Source organism: Opisthocomus hoazin, chromosome 21, assembly GCF_030867145.1.
Source record: "Opisthocomus hoazin isolate bOpiHoa1 chromosome 21, bOpiHoa1.hap1, whole genome shotgun sequence".
NCBI lineage: Eukaryota > Metazoa > Chordata > Aves > Opisthocomiformes > Opisthocomidae > Opisthocomus > Opisthocomus hoazin.
This window is the reverse complement of record NC_134434.1, coordinates 618,378-639,230: the sequence shown is the minus strand read 5'-3', so window position 1 is coordinate 639,230 and position 20,853 is coordinate 618,378. Positions and strand designations below refer to the sequence as shown.

At 41.0% G+C, this 20,853-nt stretch overlaps 1 protein-coding gene across 4 annotated transcripts in view; it reads left to right on the top strand.

Annotated features, from left to right (window-relative positions):
* The window catches only part of TOM1L1 (target of myb1 like 1 membrane trafficking protein), a 72,035-nt gene that overhangs the window by 40,224 nt on the left and 10,958 nt on the right, over positions 1-20,853 (top strand). For 2 of the 4 annotated variants that reach the window (XM_075440845.1, XM_075440843.1), the window contains exons 3-7: positions 9,137-9,215; positions 15,177-15,326; positions 15,740-15,859; positions 17,446-17,553; positions 18,242-18,358. In XM_075440845.1, coding sequence (XP_075296960.1) covers positions 9,137-9,215; positions 15,177-15,326; positions 15,740-15,859; positions 17,446-17,553; positions 18,242-18,358 — 574 coding nt within the window. Of the gene's footprint in view, positions 1-6,847; positions 6,891-9,136; positions 9,216-15,176; positions 15,327-15,739; positions 15,860-17,445; positions 17,554-18,241; positions 18,359-20,853 lie in introns of those variants that run through there. The other 2 variants (XM_075440844.1, XM_075440846.1) reach the window with 2 other exon arrangements.

Below are 20,853 nucleotides of genomic sequence, written 5' to 3'. Positions count from 1 at the left end.
TTATGTGATACAAAATGGCTTATTCAGAAGAGGCTTGTACCATCAGTTGCATATATGTGTTCAGTTTAAAAAACAAAACAAAACACACAAACCTTGTAACATTTCCTTCCCTAGCAGAAAAAAAAAACAAAACCGGGGCTGAGAACCTCTATCCAAATGACCCTCTTTAATGTCTACTGAAAAGACTGTAAGACTGTTTCCTCAGTTCAGCTGAGAGACTGTGTGTACCATCATGACAGATGAGGCTTGCGGAGACCTTAGATAAAAACTCCTGTGGAACAGCATAATTGATGGAGAGCTCAAAATCGTGGCACTGGCTGCTTCTTGCTTTCCTTAAAATATTGACCTTGGTAGTTTTTCAGGTCATGCCTGTTTTTCCTGCAATGCATTTATCTGATGTGAGCTAACATTTTTCTAAGCTGCTTTGTCAAGTGATTGAAGTGATTAGCAAAATTATAACAACATTTGTTCACCCTTATAAGAGATGAAAATTAGTCTCTTACTTCATGCTACATGTATGCTCAGTTTGAGTAACAGTAATTGTAGAGTAACCAACCCGTTCCTTAATTTATCTTGGCATCACACAATTTTTTTTAAAGTAAAAACCTAAGAACACAGTGGGTTTTCTTTTTGGAGGAAAGATGAGTAAAATGAACCCAGCAAAAGCTATAAATCAAATTAAGAACACAGATTTGTAAGCTTCTTTACCTTTAAAAACCGGACAGAGCAAAATCTGTTGCTATTGTTATTTTTATCCTGAGAAGTCACCCTGCGCTACAATATACTAAATGGTACTATGTACACTGCTCACTGTAAAACAGCTAAACATCCGTGAGTCATTTGTTTAATCATTTCTGAGTTTTTATGCCAAGCACCTGCCTTTTAATTTGCTACAACCAACCTGAAACATCTGTCAATTTTTTCCCCATGAATTAATAACTCTGTAATTAAAATCCAGCAGAGAGCTCAGCTGAGACTCCTGGTTAATTAGGACAGCAGATAGCCATGTGAGCGCCATGGCATTACATTAGTTGGAGAACGCTTGGATTTGGACCAGGGCTCTGTGGGTGACACGGAGCTACCAGTCCATGAGTTAACTACAAAGCTTTTGGAGATTTGTTCCGGTAGCCCGTACTTCTACTATTTGTGGGCAAGCAAATATTGCCAAAATTATTTAATCAGGACACAGTGCCTGAAAACTATTTTCTTTGAATGTGTATTTTTAAAGGATCTGCTTTTAGTTATTGCTATTCTCCAAATACTAAGCAAATCAGAATAAACAGTGCTGAACTAAGCTCTTGCCCAGGGCTGTTTTGCACTTCGAAGTGGCAGTGGGAGTATCACGAAGAGAAAAATTGCCTTCTTGGTAAAGTCCATACCTGCTGCTGATGTGCAAAGGTTGAGGATTTTAGTTTCTTCAAGGACTGCTTTCTACACTGATAATTGCAACGGTGTCCAAATACTCAAGATTGTTTCTGGTACTGAGAATATCAGCTTGATTCAGATTGATGCAGGTTGATTCCTGCAGCTTTTGAAAGGATTCTTATACTACACACTTGATATGTAAGGATTTGGGGATTGTTTTTCTGTTTTGTTTTAAAAAGCAGACAAATATATTTGTTGTTATATCACATTTCAAAACACCTATAGATAAAAAATCCATCTGAAGACCTCATCACTTGTCAAGTATTTTTTTAATTTTAAAAAGGGCACCAATTAATATCACAGAATTTTTCAAGCTTGTTCATTGAAGACAAATTTATATTGCAGCTAAAAGTGAGATATGAAAGATTTTTATCATGAACTTCAATAATTTGAAAACAAAATTAAACTAAACTTGTAGCACACAGTGATGTATACCATGCATCATCTGAATGTCCAGCTGTGTACCACAGAGAAAAAAGTGTCATGGCAACTCAGAAGACACTCCTCTTTCAATTGGACAACTAGGTTTACTACTGTCCAAATTCACAAAGGATCCCCTCTGAAATAAACTTGTTTAAGTAGCCTCTAACGTAAAGAGATGTCTGGCCAATTCATATGTTCTTCATTGTCAGCTTAAAGGTGAATCAGTTATTTGCCATTTTCCTTTGCAGACAAAATGATAGAAAAGTTCCCAAATTCTCATATGCCAGTTTTCTGTAAATGTGAATTACTAAGTTTGTACTTATTTTCCATTTTGATCTTGCTTTTTACGCAGCAGTGTATATACAGCGGTCACATCCCATTAATGGGAAAACTATCTACAGTTCCTGCAATTTAAGATTCAGGGAGTTTTTTTTTCTTTGTAAGTTTTCCTATGAGATTCAAGCAGAAGATTTTACCTTCCGTGGATAAGGTATATTTAATAATTAACCTCATGCAAGAAAGTTGAGTCAAGACTCACAATATTCTGCAGTATAATAATGATTTCATCGTTTCTTTACAAATCTAGAATCCATTGCAGGAAAATATGCCTCTGGAGAGAAGCTGGGGGAACTGGATGATGCATGTTTGTTTGTCTCTGAGAGGGTGAATTTGAGAAAAGGCTTTGGCAAGTTTCCTAAATATACAACAGAATATTTATCTCCAGCCTTGATCCAGGGAAAAAGGAGGATTGTTTCCTGAAAGGAAAGGCATGAGAGGCAGGAAAGCTTTTGGATTAACACCACATTGTGAGGGTAGAATCCCAGATGGAGATAATGTGTAACATCCTTTAAAAAAAAAAAGTTAATAGATATAAAATATTTGTTTCTGAAATATTCTATATTCAATCCTATGTAAAAAAAAGGTACACATGGTTTGAGTTTCAAATGAGCTGTGACTCCCACAGCGTGTTATTTTAAAAAATCTTTTTCACTTGGAATTCTCAGTGTTTTATAAGGGGGAGGAATACAGATTTGTCCAACTTCACATGAAAGTCTCAGGGCAGGGACAGTGTCCTGAGGCTATGTGGTCCAGGAAATGCAGCACAGAACCAAGAGTGACAAAACCTGACTGTCATCCACTTGTCAGTCCTGAAAAATACCGCAGCCCTTACCCTCTTCTACCTTTTGAGAGCTCTGCATTGCATATACAGAGATTTTTTCTTTTCTTTTTAAATTTCAACTGATGAGAAAGCATTATAACGCTAGAGAGCTGCATCCGAACCGCACGGCATAGCTGGGAAAACCCCGTATGGCTGATGGGGTGTTGCCTTTCTGATCAGCCACCCTTGGCTTCGAGCGGACACTGCAGGCACCAGGGGTGATTCCTTGGCCCAGCTTGTCCTCTGCAGGCTGCGGGCACCACACCCCGCCACTCCGGCGTTCCTGCCCCTGTCCTACCCAGCAAAAGCAAACACGCTGCTGACATAAAGGGGGTTGCACTTTCATTTTTTTAATAGAATAGTAATCACTTAAACATGTATTTGGCGATGGCTCTTTATTCATAGTGAGACTGGGTCGCAAACATTAAATTTGCCTATGTAGTTTCTGATGAGGTTTGCTGTTATCTGCGGGCAATGAGCTAATGGAGATGATGCAGAAGGGATTTGATTCAGCCTCTAGCTGTTTGTTCAAGTTGAGCTACCAGCACAGGCCATAACCAGCATCTGGTCTAACGAGCTACAGCGAGAATCCCGCTGATTGCATCTTTGTTATACTGGATAACAAGGAAGAATCACACTAAAACAGACTTGGGGTGAAGACTGGGAGAGTAAATACAGCTCTTAGGAGATGGAGGAGGGAATACTTTGCAACTCCTCACCAATTCTCTGCCAAATAATGATCTTCTAAGAATCTCGCTCATTTTTAAACTAAACCAAAAATCATCACCATGGTTTATAATTTTAATACAACAAATAACAGCAGGTACAAGTCAGTGTTATAAATCAGTTTATGAACATGACAGCTGTTTAAGTATTTCCTTCAATGTGTTGTGTGTGTATGTGATTCCTTGAAAATAGGACCAAAGACCAAATAAGGTAAATGTGATTTTTAAAAAACTAAATTAATGATCTATAACTCTGAACTTTAAAACCAGCAAAACTAGGTTGATAAAATCTCTGCATAGCTATAGCAATTAGGGATGTGATTTTGTATTTGTAATTGACATAGCAACATCAACAAAATCTCTAGTACAAATAAAATTACATTGACAAGCCTGCTTATGTTGGTATAATACATGTTAGCTCAAGAGGCAGACATAAACTATGCCACTAAACACTCTTACTTCAAAACATTTTGCAAAGAGAAATTACTTAACCTCTTCCTTCTTTTTTTTATAACATACTACATGTGCTTGCAAAAGACAGAAAATGTCCCTTAATAGTAATAATTAAGTATAATACTGCATCTGCAATAATAGTAAGATTGCAAGGAGTGTAGTAGGACTCTCCTGGGACTTTCGGATCGCTGCCTCAGATATCAAGGACTCCAGCCCAGAGGAGGCTGAAGAGTCAGGCCAGACTTGTTTCAAGCAGAGCCTGAAGCCCACTAGGAGTTCACAAATCTAGACCAGTAGCTGATTTCAATGAGTAACTTTAATCAGTAAATTCCAGTGAAAAAAAGGCTTCATCAGATTTTTTTTCTCCCTGAGTAGCTCAGTGAAATATGCTCTCTGAAACAAGATCTGACTCACATTGCAGGTTTAACAAGGGCTAATTTAAATAGGCCCTTATTTCAGTTTTGGTGTTAAAGAGCAAATGAAATAAACACCTAAGTTTAGAGGGGGTCTTCCAAAATTCTGCAACCAAGAATAAATACACATACTCCTGTTTTAACAGACGATGTCTGGCTTATAACCAAATGACAAGACTAACAGAAGCATGGAAAATTGAGATGCGTTCATTAGAAACAGTCTCAAATGGAACCTCACCAAGCTGTACAATGAACTCCGCCCATTTCATATATAAAGAGCAAGAAGACGACTCAGATCTACGTTCATTGCATGTGATCAACTTGCCTAAAAGTGCTTGTAACAACTTGTTTTTTGTAGAGATACTTGCAGGTACATAAAAAAGAATGTTCTTCTTGAGCCTTTATGTTAGGGCCATCCAGTAGATGGGGCCATAGAGTTATACAAAATGCAGAAGAAAGTGAAATTAGTTTATCCTAGGAAGAATTTTCATAATCAGGGCAAATACAGCTTTGTTAATTCATGAAATTCTAATGTGAGGCAAATAATCTATTTGGTTATATCATGTTCTGACTGTATGACTGATTAAGCTGTACTCAAATGCTAGTTAATACGATTCTGTATTTGATACTGAAATTACAACTCTCAGTCAACAAAAATTACAGCTGAGGTTTTAATTTCCATTCATGCCACATTCATTCCCAAGTATTGTATAAGACTGAGATACAGCCAGACTTGTGATGAAGTGACACAATGGAAGTCCTTGATCGTAATTGGAGCAAGAAAGTCCCACGTGTGGGAACGTGTATGCGGCAAGAGGAACGTGTTAGTGGTTCCCGGGTAATACAAAGCAGGACTTTATGAATGCAACTTACATGCGCTTGTTTGTTTCCTCCCCTGCTTCTTTGAGATCTGTGCATGTGTTCCTGTTCAATCTGTGAAACAGAAAAGGACACGCGGCTTTGAGAAAACATGTATGAACGTTGCAGAGGCAGTGGTCAGCCTCGGTGATTGCACAGTGATGGATGCTGAAATGTGCAGTGTGGTGTAGCACAGGTTGTCACTCTCACAGCGTTTGCAGGTGGGTTTTTTTTAATAAATAAATTGTGTGTAATCAATTTAACCAGCAAGTTGCATCAGGTATCAGTTTAAAAGTTTACATTCTATTTTGCTGCATTTGAAAAGCCTGATTTTCTGTGGTCTTGTACCTCAGTTGAAGGTCTTTAACACTTACATTGTAACACCGATGCTTTAAGATCGGTTCTGCTATAGAAAGTTCTTCAAAATACCCGAAAATACAAAATTATCATCAGTCTTCCGTGCACTGCCGAGATCTGTGAGGGCGAGCGCTGCAAGGCAGGTGTTTTTTCCCCCTTTCCGCTGAAGTTAACGTACGTTCCCAAGCCACCGGTGCCAGATGCCAGGCCGGAGCCCCCGGGTAGATTCAACCCAGGTGTGGCAGAGCTTTGCCTTGCGAAACGCCAAGTTTCGGGTGGTTTCAGCTCTAAAGTCCCGCTCAGGAGGCAGCTGAGGGACCTCTGAGTCTGCCGTGAGCGGAGGGGGGGGGGGGGGGTGTCACACGCTAAATTCTGGTTAAGGAGCAGGAAAAGGAGGACATGGCTAGGTGATCCCGCGTGGAAGTCGGCGGGGTGTTTTAGGTGCGGGACAGAGGTGCCGGGGCTGCGGGACTCACCCGTCCGTGAGGCGCGGCCGTGAGGGGCCGGGCTGCCGAGCCCCCGGGCGGGGACAGGCGCGGTGCAGCCCCGGCCTCCCTGCCCCGCCGGGCGGCGCCCGCACGTGATCGGCAAAGGGGAGCCGCGACGGCACCTGGAGGCGGCCCCGCCTCGGTCCCAGGAAGGGAGCGACCAACGGGGCGGGAGGGGAGCGGCCGGATCCGGCAGGACGGGACGGGGCTGCCCCTCAGAGGCCGCGGGACCCTGCCGGCAGCGACCATGGCTTTCGGGAAGGCTCCGAAGGACCCTTTCGGTACCGCCGTGGGCGGACTGGTCGGTGAGTAACGACGGGGCGCCGCGTCCCGCCCTGCCCGCACCCGCCTGAGGGGAGCCGGAGGGCGCCGTTTCCCGCCCGCCGCCCGGGCCGTGAGGGACGCGGCGGGACGGCGCTTCTCCGCTCTTCCCGCCCGGCCCGGCTCGGCTCGGCGCGTTGGGGGTCCCGGCTGGCTGTACGGCGGCTCCCCTTGGCCTTTCAGAGCGGGCGACGTTTGGCGCGCTGGAGACGGAGGAGTGGGGACAGTTCATGCACATCTGCGACGTGATCAACGCGACGGAGGAGGGGTGAGCGGGGCTGCAGGCCCGGAGCGGGGGGAGGGGGCATCCCGGCGTCAGAGGGACCGGCAGTGCCGTGACCTGCCCGCTTCTCCTGTGGGAAATGAGAACAGACGGGCGTTCGTCTCGGAGGTGGTTGCTCGAGGGCGAGGTGGGGTACGACCCTTATGTAAAGTTACCCAAAACGAAATAGCAGCAGGGAGCGGGTATCTGTAGTTCTTAGGGAAGGGTTTTGTATGTTCTCGGTGCCTCATGCTCAGCCATCAGGCCTGGTAGGGGTTAGACTTGTAGGCCCTTCCCCATAGACAAGCGCTAGAGAAAGGTGGTAATGTGGGTTTCTCACCCGAGTCCAATATACTTTGTGTCACCTGTACTGTCAGATACCCTTGTGCTCTGCAAAACCCAGCCTGAAAAAAGACCTTGAACATTTGTTTGCCTACAGTACTGTTTAAAACTCTGTGCTTTTAGCTTACTCGGGGTTCTCCACTGTGCAGTTTCTCAGCCGGCCTCCATCGCAGCAGGACCGAAGCGCTGGCTGGGTCTCTGTGCAGTGGGATCCATCGTATCAATGCATGTGCGCAGGGCTCCCAGGACAGAGTTGGCCTCTTGCACTGAACGGCTGTGTTCTGGTTTGCCCAACCACCTGCTGCTTCGTGCTTCCTTGTTCCCACCTGTAAAAGGGGGAGAAGGAAATTTGTCCTCATTTGCTTCAGCACTGCTTTGGAAGAACTCCTAGCAGTGGCATATTTTAACACTGACTGGAGGGCTTTCTCCAGGAGAATGAGGTATGCCTTCGTTTCTGCACAAGTATCTTATGAGCTTTTCATTTTTTTGGATCCCACACATTCATCTGTGGCTCTTGGAGCTTGGAAGGTCAGTAATGACTCCCTTCTGGTCATTGCCATAAGCAACAGCATGTTTTGACACTTAGCGTTAGTTTTTATGTGGAGCTTCTGTGCAACAGAGCTTTTTTTTTAATAAACTATTTCCTCTTGTGCACAGCTTATGCTTGCAGAGGAACTCCTTATGACTTCCTCCTTGGCAACTACTAGTCACAGTCTGTAACAGGATGCTAGGAACAGCAGAACTGGTGTATCTAATTAGGCAAATTGTTATTTTAATGCAATATCCAGCTCCTGACCAGAGCACTTACAGATGCTTCGGTGGGAGAAGCAAGAAGCAGGAGTGGAACAGTAGTAGTACAGCTTTCTGCAAGGGAACATTTTCTTCTCTGCTCTGATGCTCCCATGCATCACTTGATGCTCTACTGGTATGACTGGGATTAAGAAAAATGGAGAAATCTTGCTTTTTTTTTTTTTTTTTTTTTTTTTTGTACAACAACATTTCACACTGAAAAATGCAGTAATGGTAAATACTGATTTAATTTCACTGGTATTGAAATGTTTTCAATGAAGTGTGTGTTTTGTTTTTTTTTTTTTATTGAAACATTGTATTTATGCCTATTGCTCCATCTTAGATTCTGGGGAGATCCTAAAGAGACTTGAGGACATCTTGTTTTTGTTGATCATGAGTGTTGAGTTAGCCCTAATAATTGTACACTGTAGGTAGCTAATATTAATCATGCAAAACTGTCTCCCACGTGATAAACTTGATACCATCTTCCACCCTTCTCCTCCTCCATAGATAGTTAAAAGATATGGGGTGTATATATAGAAATCAAAATGACTGGGCTAGAAATACCATTATCTCTGGGGTAGAATGGGTTGTCCATCTGTACATGGTAATTACTCAGATGAGTTGAAAACATCCTGGAATTAGAGACTGGAAGTTAGCCAAGACACCCTTACTCCTGACAGCACTCCCAGGAGAATGTTTTTTAATTGCATCATACGTGAAAAATAGGTACCAGGTAATTCTTGATACAACTGGCAATTGTTATTCCCCTTCATAGCAATAAAAGCTAGATAAGTAAATCTATTGTACGACAGTGAAATAATACAATTCTGGAGGAGACTTTGCAGAGGAGAATGACTTGATTTCTCTGCACAGGTCTTTGGAGTAATACACAGTCTGCAGTAACAAACCTGATTCACTGCTTTGTTACTCTAGCTCAATGCTGGAGTGATTTTCTTAAAATCAATGGGGCAATCGCTCGAGTTTTATGTGGGTGTAAAAACAGGCATGGATTTGGTCCCATATCTTAGGCCAGTATTTTTGGCTCTTGGATGACGTTACGAACTAGAAAAACAGTATAACTTCACTGGTAACTTTTTGTACTCAATTTCTTGTCACAGGCCTAAAGATGCGGTTAAAGCGCTAAAGAAAAAGCTTTCAAAAAACTGTAACCATAAGGAGATCAGGCTTACCCTGTCTGTAAGTACAGCTATATTTATATTAATTAGACACTGAGAAGGAAAACATTTTAAACGATAAGGTGGAATGCAAATTATCACTGACACAACTCTCCAGGATGTTTTCTGTCTTTGTTGTTTATGTGTACAGCACTACCACCACGCAGATCAGAAGGTCTACTGTGTTCCGTAGAGTCCTGGATGACACATTCTTGCATTTATTGTTGCAGTTTTGGTTCTTTGTAAACCTGTGCCACATAAAAGTAGTATAGTTCTTTTTTACTGCAGTGACTGTCCTTCTGTGAGTGACCCACCTGTACGTGAAAAATACAGGGGCTGGGATATGACATAAAAGCTACATCTGACCATTCTATTACTCACCTTGTGGTACTGATCTTAGTTTAAACTAAGCATGGTATGCAGCATGGTGGAATGTGCGATACCTGTTTTGTAAAGGTAAATGTTATTATGTGTAAATGAGAAACCTGAATGAAAGGGTAGCAATGGTGGGTTAAGCAAGGGAGCAAGACACAGGATAAGCCACTTAAGATTCAGATGTTATGACTAAAGTTTAGGGTGGCTGGGCATATCCTCATGTGAGATAATCTGACAGTGTTTCTGAACTATGCCAGAATTTGGGGAAGCGTTGTGATTTTGGTCGGTTTAAGATTTACTGGAGTATGTTAACATGGGTCTGTTTTCCACTACACTGATAGTTTAGGCAGTAGCAGGAAGTTCCTAATGCTGTCATAAGTCCAGAGTTCCCCATTTGAATTACTCTTGACTAACAATAGTGCAACTGTGAGAAGAATCAAGCCATTCATATTTTAAGTTCTTGGGGATGTGTGTCTTTCATTATTTGTCTAGAAGTATTTTCTTCACCATTTCCTTTTTTGAGGTTGTAGAAGCCTGTCTACAGTACACTCGGAGTACTATTACTCATGGGTTTGGTGTTTGTTGTGCAAAATCATTATCTGTATCAATATGTGCTGAGAAGTGATTAAAGAAGATAGGTAATTGATAGTGTCAAATTGCAGGTCGCTTAGCAATTGCCCAAGTGTCTCCTAACAAGTTAGAGATGCAGATAAATGCGTTAAACATACCGATGTACACCTTCAGCTCATTCCATTTCCGCACTTCTTCCCTGGCTTCCTCCTCCACTGTCTCATGAGTCACCTTTTTGTGTGTTCTATGTGTTTGCATAACAGAAACGCTCGGTTTCCACTGTTACTGCAATCCCTGTATCAGGTCTGCTTTCCTTCTCCTACAGTGTTTGTGCACCTAGGTCCTCTTCTGAACATCTGACACAGTCACCTGGAGTTATGATAACCCAGTGCTTAGATTTAGAAGCCTTTCTTTGGGTATTTACTCTGCAGACATACCTAAGGTGACATTGTAGTTTAGCCCTTAAGAACATAGAAGTAGGAGAAGGATCTTGTTTCAGGTGTATCCAAGGAAGAACATGATCATGTTGACTTGACAGCTCATTGTATTTGCTCACAGGTGGAGTGTGTACCAGGTTTCAGTTGTGCTTGTAGTTCAACACTCTCACAGTCTCTCTGCCGTTCCAGGCCGCTTCTCCATGTCTGCTCTCACCCACTCACATGTGCTGATGTACCCATGCCTGCCAGACAACTGCATCTTTTTGGCCCAGCTTCTGTTTTCTGACTGCAGGTTTCTTCTCCCCGAGTTCCTTAGGTTTTTGCTTGTTTTTTAAAAAAAGTGCCAGCCTTTCCTCCAACTCTGTCTCTTCCTGCTTTTGTTCTTATGTACGATCTTCTGTCCTTTCCTCTCGCTCTGCCCCTGGCTCCTTTCCTTTTTCTAGTTTTCTACCAGTACTACCATCAGTTTAGCAAGTGTGAAACGTTTCCTTTGATGACCGCATTGCTAACCAGGTATGACTTTTAACTCTTTTGTTCCCAAATAGCTCTTTCTATGGGCTATATCTTCTGCTTTGGGTTCTTGATTGCCTTAATGAAATAGTTCCTGTTTCCCATTTTGAAATGCTTAGAGTGGAACAGCAAATCACTGAAAATGGAAAAATAGAAATAATTTTCAATTTCTAAAACACAAGGGCCCCCTGCCCCTTGGCAACTCTTATCTCTCAAAAGTTGTTTTTCTCTCAATTTTCTAAAAAAAATAGGGACTCTTTTGCGATGAACTGTAAGTTATTGCCAGTGTTTCCTACAGTAAATGTGGTCCTCCGACAAATGGAGAAGGCAACAGATCTACAAATCGCTTCTCTTTTTTGAAATGTACTTTGATCCACTTTTATTTACTGAACGTTTAAATTCTGGAATTTAATCTTTCTGTTGAAACTGCTAAGACACTTATTCCCAGAGAATTCACAGAGTGTGAAATGTGTAAGTCTTCATCTGGAGTAGCACAACTGCGTGTTAGCCCTGAGTCTGTCATCGAGACCTGTTAAATCTCAGCAGTGTCTTCCTCCTTCTGGCTCATAGTGCTTATTTATTTACTTGAAGGAAGAAGGGTGAGTGCCAGCTGTATAATGTGTTGGCTGTGGCTTGACTTCAGGTACTCTGATCTACTGAAGTCACCTGGTGCTTGTGTGTCATGTGGATCGGGGTGTATGTGTGTCAGGCCATGGAGTTGCTTCATGCACAGTCTTTGATAAAGTCGAGAGATCAGGCTTGGCAGTGGTGATTTCTCAATCAGAGTGAAAAGGATTAGAACTTTAGGCAGGGATCCAACAAAGTGTGTATGTGTTATTTGACTCCTAATTACTAACAGTCTTTGCATACGTAAGCTCTGTTTACGTAGTGAATGCCGAGACACGTGTTCAGTTGTCTCCACAGATCTCCCTTGGTTTTGTAAAGCATTTACTGCAGTGCCCCAGTTCTGATGCCTGTAAGGTCTTAGGAACTGAACAGCACATGGGGAAGTAGTGTATTGAATGTGTCCCTCTCTGTACCTGTGTCCACACACACACTCTTAGATACAAAGCAGTGGGCAGAAATTTAAGATTAAATTCTTGTTTCATTTCTGCATTACAATGTTTGAAAATATTTTAAAGGAAATCATTGGTTAGATGTAAATTTTGGAGGTTTTTTTTTTCTCATAGGCATTTTTCTGTGTGTCCTTTTACTAATTTGTGAGTTTTCAGATGTAAAAAAAAAATCAGCATGGCAAATGTGGCCTTCAGATTTTCCTTTATTAAATTAACATTTTACACAGCAGAGGATCTAAAAAACAAAAACATGAGAGCCCTCCAGCTCCTCAATCAAAGATGTTGTAGGAAATTTTATTACACTTTATGGTATACATGGGCAAAGAGGAAGTGGACATCAAGTGGGAGCAAAAGAAATCCATATTTCAGTGTTATGTATATATTTCATTTGAAAAATTCAAGACTTTTGAAAAATTAATGGTTTTGAAATGCAGAATCTTGGTAAAGTCTGCATAGCCATGACACTGTAATTGATTAATGGCAGCTGAAAAAGCTGCTTGTGCATGTTTCTTTTAAACGCTGGTACTTAAAAATAGTGTCTTGCAGTTCAAAAATTCTACTGGGTAGATATCAGTATATGTTTAGTAGAGTGTAATCCTGGAGACGGATTAATGTCTTGTTCCTTTTGAGTCACAAAGGCAAAGAACCAAACTGTTCATCTGTGTTTTCTTGCATTCACTTGAGGTCTAAGAAGTGTCCCTCACAAACTACATCCATTCATTACAGCTTTAAGGACCATACCTGGCTGCTTTAGATGAGCAGATAGTCCTACTGAGTTCTGAGTGACGTCTCTGCTGATGAGAAACGTAGCTGACTTTCTATAATCCTCACCAACTTCTCACACTTATTTTTCTCTGCCTTGCAGTTTGACTTCACCTTTGTTCAGATGCCTTTTACTACTTCAGTTTTGCATTGCTGTCATGTGAACCAGAGGGCTTTGATTGTGCAATTAGCCCTCCTTTTTGCTCAGTGCAGATCTGTTCTCAGCTGGATGTCTGGTATGAGCTAGAACATAGCAGCTCTGTCAATCCCAACAGTTCTCAGGTCCTGCCTGCCATTTAAAGGAAATTTAATGGTTTGGTTGAAGTTAATTTGATAGTTCTGTTATTAAAACATGTTTCTGTTGAGATTCCATTGTGTTGTGTGGAGCAGTGGTTGACTTAGCCACCTTGGATCTATTCATTCCAATGGAACTGCTTGGGAAGGTCAAGTCCTATTTGCAGTGATAACAATGTTGAAATTCTAATGAAAGGTATTATTGGCATTAAAGTAGCTTGTTCGTGAATGGTCCAGTTAAAAAATAATTGAGTCAAATTCTTCTTTTTCTTACACGAGCTTAGTTTTGCTATAAGTGAGTGGGCTGTACTGGCATAATTGAGTGGAGGATCTAGCCCATTAGTTCAGTACTTTCATTCAGAAGGTAAATACTGAGTCCCTTAAGTAGGGAATTAATAATAGGGAGTAGCATACCAAATATCCCATGCACTGAGTTGAAAACATTTTACATAGACCATCTTTGAAGTATTGCACAAGCAAATGACTTGGCTTATTAGCATATGTTTCATGTATTCTTTCAAATGAAAAATAATGATTCGAGCCGAGATTTTTTTTTTTTTTGTAATTATCTCTCAGTTAGTTTTTTTTACACAGCAGTCTGCCAGTGTGTCTTTGTTCTACCCTGTTTTCATTTCAGCGATATATTTTCTTCTGATCTTATCCTCTTCTCCGATAACTTCCTGATCATGCTGGGAGAAAAATCCCCAAGTCCTGAGGGTAGAAAATTAGTTACTAAAATGATTTCAACTTAGTCAGATATAGTCTGCTCTGAATAGGAAAGTATATTTAACCTTCTTTTATCAAGATTACAGTAGTGTCCTTTAAAATTTGTGTACCCTTTTGAAAATATATCCTGTCTGTTGCATGATTTAGGGGAAGTTTTGTCTTGAAAACTATGACATTTTGCAAACTCTTGTTAATTTCTACCCTTTGCTTTCACTTTTGCATCTCTCTTACTTTCCATCACTCTTAAATTGGGAGGGAAATTGAAGATTCGGTTGAAGAGCAAAAAGCACAAGAGTGACCGTTTTTCTCTGCATGGGGCATCGTAGTCCTATGGTTGGTCTCCAGATGTGAGCCAAGCAAGATGAGTTCTGTTTCTGACTGCACCTGATCTCACTCACCCCAGTTTCCTATCAAGCCTTGTACTGGCCTGATTTTGGGTGACTGGGATGTAGTGACAGCTTTTGATATCTCTTATGTAGAATGGGAATTGTAATCAGCCACCTTCAGGTGTACAAGGGAGAACTGTTAAGTCATTGTCACATACTGCTATATTTGATAGGGCAGACATGTTGCTTGCAGGGATCCTGCTCTGAGCATTCCAGGCAGTTTTGGAAGTAGACTACTTTTGTGAAGATGAATCTGACGGTTGGAACAGTTCAGCTATTCTGTTTCACATCAATGTGACCTTTAAAACATGTGGAGAAATTGTACTCTTGAGTTGTTGAATTTGTGTTTTTTTTCTATTTTGTCATTAGCTTCTCACTTGCCGGGCAGATTAGAAGAGAGGCATTTAGTAATCTTATTTTCTTCTTTTGTAGAGCTCTTCAGAATCTCAGAGCAGGGTACCTACATGCTAGGTAGTGAATTAATTTTATTACTGAATCTGTACAGGTCATTTTTTAAGCTATGGACGTATTTCATGCTGTTAAGATACTGTATGTTCGGTAACTGCTGTGACATGGAATCAAGTGTGACCATACTTCTCTATTAAAACTAGTATAACTCTGCTAACACATTTCATTTTGTATTGCATAGGTAAAGCAGTGCACACAGTGAGCTATGGTTTCCCTGTAGTAACCTTATCAGACATTCTAGTGAGGCAATAATCTGTTCGTATCCATTCGTACTCTTCCCCATAACACCTTGGAACAAATTAAACAGAAGGAAACAAAAGCAGTAAAGTTGGGTTTTTCTGCACCAGATCTGTGTAACGGAAGCTTTTTGTGTGTGCAGCTGCTTGACATGTGTATAGAGAACTGTGGCCCAAGATTCCAGTCTTTAGTTGTGAAGAAGGATTTCTGTAAAGACAAGCTGGTGAAACTACTGAATCCAAGATACAATCTGCCGATTGACATGCAGGAGAAAATCTTGACCTTTATCATGGTAAGTCTAGAGTAAACAGGAAGTGTTTGTGTCTCTTGCTGTATGGTAAACATTTAACGAAGCAGCTCCTTTCTGTATGGTAACGTACTTATGGGAACCTCTTCCTAAAGCAGACTTTATTCTTGCTGCTCCTGCTTCATGCAGGAGTAACACAGACTGGAAGACAAAGGGAGAGGACTGGAAAACTGTCAACCTCCACCTTTTACATTCCCCTCCCAGTCTGTGTTTGTGCTGCCTCTGTGGTTGCACTTAGCAAACAGGGTGAGAGGTGACTTTGGAGCTTCCATGGTTCCTGCAGCGATGAATGGAGTTAGCTGGAGTGGATGAAGGGGAGGACCTGCCTTTAGGACCACATGCGTGCCTGACCCACTGACTGTCCATTTCTGTGACTGTTGTTGTTATTTCAACATCAGACTTGGGCCCGAGGTTTCCAAGGAATGGTGGATGTGAGCGAAGTAAAAGAAGTTTATCTAGAATTGCTGAAGAAAGGAGTGGACTTTCCATCTCCTGACACCAGCAGAGGGGGACCTAAGGTGGGGATACACAAAGATATTTCATTAACCATTATAAATCAGAAACAGGACGTGTTAATTGTATGAGCTCTGTAGATAAAGAAGGTGTGTTTGTTTTGGTTATGTTTTTTATTTAAATGCTTCAGGGCAGAATATGACCAACCTGTTTAAGCCCGTGAGTAGGAATTAGTTTCAATTGTAACAGATAAGATAACAAAATAAACCTGGCCTCTATAATAGTTTATTTATTTTATTTCAAATCACAGATTAGTGTGTATATTCTCAAAAAGGAAGCATCTCTCTTTTGAGACTTTCAAAGTGTGTAAAGGATTTGGGCTTGCTCTTTACCTCAAAATGAATGAGAGCTGAATGCTCCAGACTTGTCAACTTCTGAAAGCCTCAACTAAAATGAGTAAGATTTTCATGAAAGCATGTATGGAATTATGAGCATTATCTGTCTTTAAAATTAAACCAAGAGAGATAGAAATCTGTAAGAAAATATTATTGTCTATATATCTCTCCAGCTGTTTGCACAGCCTGAACCCAATAGATGTTATTTAAGCATATTTCATGGGGATCATTGTGTAGGGCATTAAGTATAAGTATGGCTTGAGCATTGGACATAAGCTGAAAATACAGTGCATGTTTTAAAGCCATTCTTTCCAGATTTTTTTTTCTATTAGAAGATTTTTCACAAGAGTTTTGGGTAGCGTGAAAGCCATCCACCGCTGGGTGGAACTTTGCAGTTACAGTTAGATGTCTATAATCAGTGCAGACAAGAATGATTCAGATTTATCCTGAGTTTGATTTGATGACTAGTGATGAATAGTGGAGTGTACAAAAGCTTACGTATTTAAAGGTTGTTTAAAGAAGCTGTGTGGAGAATGCTCTCAATAGATAATATCTTTTTTTCTTGCCAAGTATAGTAGAGATGATTCTGTTTACTACATGTATCTGCCATTTAAAATCAGTGGCAAACTTTCTCTTGTTCTCGGCAACAGCAGACCCGAACACAATTTTTAGCTCAGTCTCTAGGAAGTGAAGGACTTGAAGTGTGTAGTCTTGTGCAGGTTGGGTTTTGGATTTGGCTGTTTTTATAGCACTCGGTTCAAATGCAGTGTAAGTGAAGCTTTCTGCAGACAAAGCGTTCCAGCCTTGCAATCCAGAAGGACTTTGTAGTTCATCTTCTGCAGGGATCCAGACTTAACTCCCCAACCTTTCCACTGCGTCCAAGTGTGATTGCATTCTAAGCTATCCTTCACTGTAAAATTGCAGTGGTGCTTTGGGAAGGACTCTTGGCTGTTAGATGGCTTAAGAGCTCAAGGAGCTAGCCTGTTCTTAGCCATTCCCACTTTATCCTGTGATGGATTTTACTTGCGAACCCATTTAAAAGATATCTGAATTCGAAGCCTCATTTCATTACAAAATAGCCATTAGATTAATTCTTGTAAATAGACCTTGCTCAACAAATTCCCTGGGAGCACTGATTATGAGAAAGCTAATGCACAGTTGTCTAGTCTGACAAAGATGTTTTGTAGTGCTCTCATCTGGATGTCTGCTTCAGTTCTTTTGTTAAATCCAAGCTCAGCTCTGTTGTCTTTCCGCAGGCTTCATCTCAGCCTTCTACAAAGTCATCACCCTCTTCTGCTAACTCTGCAAAACGTTCTTTACTACCTCTTCCCACAAACCCAACGTTATTGATAACTCCTGAGCAGGTGCAGTACTATAGGTTTAGAGGGGGGTGGGTCTACTTGAAATGTACTGGTGATGTGTCATTTTGAAAACCTGGGTGGATAGACCACTGGAAGGGACCATCAGTTCAAGTGGCATAGCTCTATATTTATGGTTTTAGGTTTGTTCTCCTGAAGATGTTCTATATGGTGGTGTGCCAAAGCAAAGTAGGCAGAAGTGAGTTCAGTAAAAATGCCAGGCTGTACCCCAACCAGAAAGTGGAATTATGTACTCAAGCATGAGACTATCTAATGATGTCTTAAGATGTTGTTAGTCAAATTCATAAAAGTTACTTCAAGGATAAGTCAGAAAGCCAGACTTACTTTTGCATGAGACTTGTGTGAAGAGACTATTCTGAAAAGCAGAAAGGAAAAGACACTTCGCTTCCATTCCTGCTTGGCCTGTAGGTAACTAAAAAGAGTAACAGTAACGTTAGTGAGAGGGATTAACTGTAAGGAAAATGAGTAGTGACTATTAGACTTGGATCTTAGTTTGGTTGCACGTATAAAAGCTGAGCTAATTCCATTCATTTTCATGGCATGTCACCAGAGTAAAATAATGCTAATTAGGCCCATATTAGACCTAATGGGGAAGAAAGTACATATTAGAGGTAAGAGTTATTCTGCTCACTCTGTTCACCTACACAATATTCTGTCACATTGAACTCAACAGATTGGGAAACTGTACAGTGAACTGGATATGGCAAAAATGAATGTGAGAGTCATGTCATCAATATTAAAAGAAAATGTTCCTGGCTCTGAAAATCCAGATGATATGAATCTTTTACAGGTATGTGATAATTCATTGGTAGGGGTTATTGGTTTGATTTGATCAAAGTTGTTTTTAAAATACGTTGTATCTTTTAATCTGGATTCAGATTGCTAAATGGAATCCGACAACTGGTTTCTATCTGTGGTTTTGCTCAGCTTTCTCTTGTTTCCATCACCTTCCCCTGGCATCTAGTCAGGAAAGGACAATACAGCTTGCAATGCAAATTTAAGCTCTAGGGAATTCCAAGGGCAAAGGAATTTCATAATGGAGCGTTCTCTGTTAAGCATGTTCTGTCAAACAGCCCCGAGAACATTCCAGTTCAACCCTGTTGCCTTGAGGGAAAATAGATGATGACACAGTCTCTCTCTTTCTCATCTCCGTCCTGGAGTATTCAGTGCTCTCTTTATTGTTACCAGTACCTTAAAGGCAGACTGAAGGCCAGTGAAGAACATGAAGCGTTGGTTTTATGTGCGTGACCTCAAAATTGGGAGTTTGCTGTGCTAGAGATGAATCCACGTGCTCTTAAAGTGTAGCCTGAAGGAAGTGTATTGCAGTAGTCCAGTTTAGATTTGACAGTGAACATGCAGACATTCTTCTTTCTGTGATGTCCTGTCTTCTACTTGCTCGTGCTGTATTTTATATTTTAGAAATCAAAAATACAGTATTACTTTCGCATTTTAAGTGACCCATGTCAATCGATATTTTTCTGTTTCATATTGTCTGCAAAAATATTAAAAACTTTTATCACATCCTTCTGCTCCTAAACTTACCTCCAAAATTCTATGCTAAGGAAACATTTTTTTGTAATTTGTCAGCGTTAAATGTGTTGAACTGATCTAATTTTTGCAATCCTTCGGTGTGCTTCTCTTGCCTAGTGGAGAATTTTTCCTTAGCAAGGAACCCTTGTTGGGTGCTTCTGGTTTGCATTCAAGGTTGTGCTGTTCAGCTGTGTCCATTTATGGATTGGTTCACAACTGGAGGTGAGATACGGAGAGATAGCAGCAGTTTGCCACTGTCTCTCATCTTTAATGACAGGCAGCACTGCTGGTCTGGGGGAACCGGATAGGAGACAGCGATGCAATCTCTTGGTGGTTTTTGCTACCCTGGAAATTCTTCTCATCTTCAACACTGACTGTTTTGCAGAGATTTGTGGAGCTACAAGTCCAAGGAGGAAGGGCCTGCAAAGCAAGGCTCTGAGTAGAGTAGACTTTAAATATGAGCAAATAGCTGTTGCAGTAGATTGCAGAGGGCTTGCTTTGCCTGCACTAAAGGATTCAGTATAGGTTATTCCAGCAGCGGACACCGCCTAAGCAGCTAATCTATGGCTGTTCTGTGCACAATACTTTACTTCTCTAGCGCTACTGCCACCAGGGAGGTTGCCAAGGTGCAAATTGGTCTGGTTGATGTGACCAACCAGTGGAAGATACCCCAGGTAGGAGAATACAGTGGTTTAATATACTTGGCCACCTCTGTCCAGTCCACAACAAGGTAAGTCTTCCTGTTTCACAACCAGAAACACTGTCTCTTGCATTTCCTGTATCCTGCTATGGCCCTTCTGCATGTGGGTGCACAGATTAAGTTGCCCACAGTAAACCATGGATACTTGCTGACGCTCCCAGTAATAAAATTGTTGACTAAAGTTTGAGGACAGGGTGTGGAGTTCCCATTTGTGGGAGAGTGACTAAAAACTTATTTCTTCTATGTTAATTTCACTGTTGTTCTTTCAGTTCTTTTTGCCTGTGCGCTGAATGGTATAAAGCATCAAGCATGGGTAGCCTGTTCCTTTACCGATGTTTATTGTTCCCTTTTGTTTGTAGCTCTACTTGCATTGCTTGGATTAGGCTTTTGTTGCCAAGAGAACAAAGCCCTTTATTAAAAGAGCTAGCTGCTTTTTTATGGTTTGAGTGAGTTGGAGACATTAATTTCAGTCCTTCAGATTATCTGGAGTCTCTCAATAAAAACTGTAACAGGGTGAACTTTTATCAGTGCAACGTATTTTCAGTTCTGTAGCTTCATTAGTGGCTAGGCTCCTCCCTTTCTCCACCCTGTTTTGAACAAGGCTTAAGATTGCAGATCTTGCTTCAAATATTGTGCTTACCGGTAACAATAGTTAAAGAATAGCTAAAGCTTAGAGTCAGCCTAGAGGAGCAACAAACTTTTGTACTGGATAGTGAATAGACATTCTTGATGGATATGCAGGCATTTGGGTGCAGATCATCAGCTGGTAAGAATTAGCACAAATTCATTGGAATCACTGATGATTGTTTTAACAGCTGGTAGTCCATCATTGTAAAACTCCAGTTTTCAAAACATAAGTGCATGCATCATTGTGGGTAGGATCAAAGCCTAGCAAGTCCGTGCTTGAAATGAGTGTCTCCATTTCTTTTTCTATTGAATATTGATCATTACAAAGGAGCTAGTTTGCCTGTATAATGGAGTCATAAGAAATACATATATTTTTAAATGCGGAGCAGGTAGTGAAGTGTGGAGTTGGAGAGGTTTTACTTTAATTA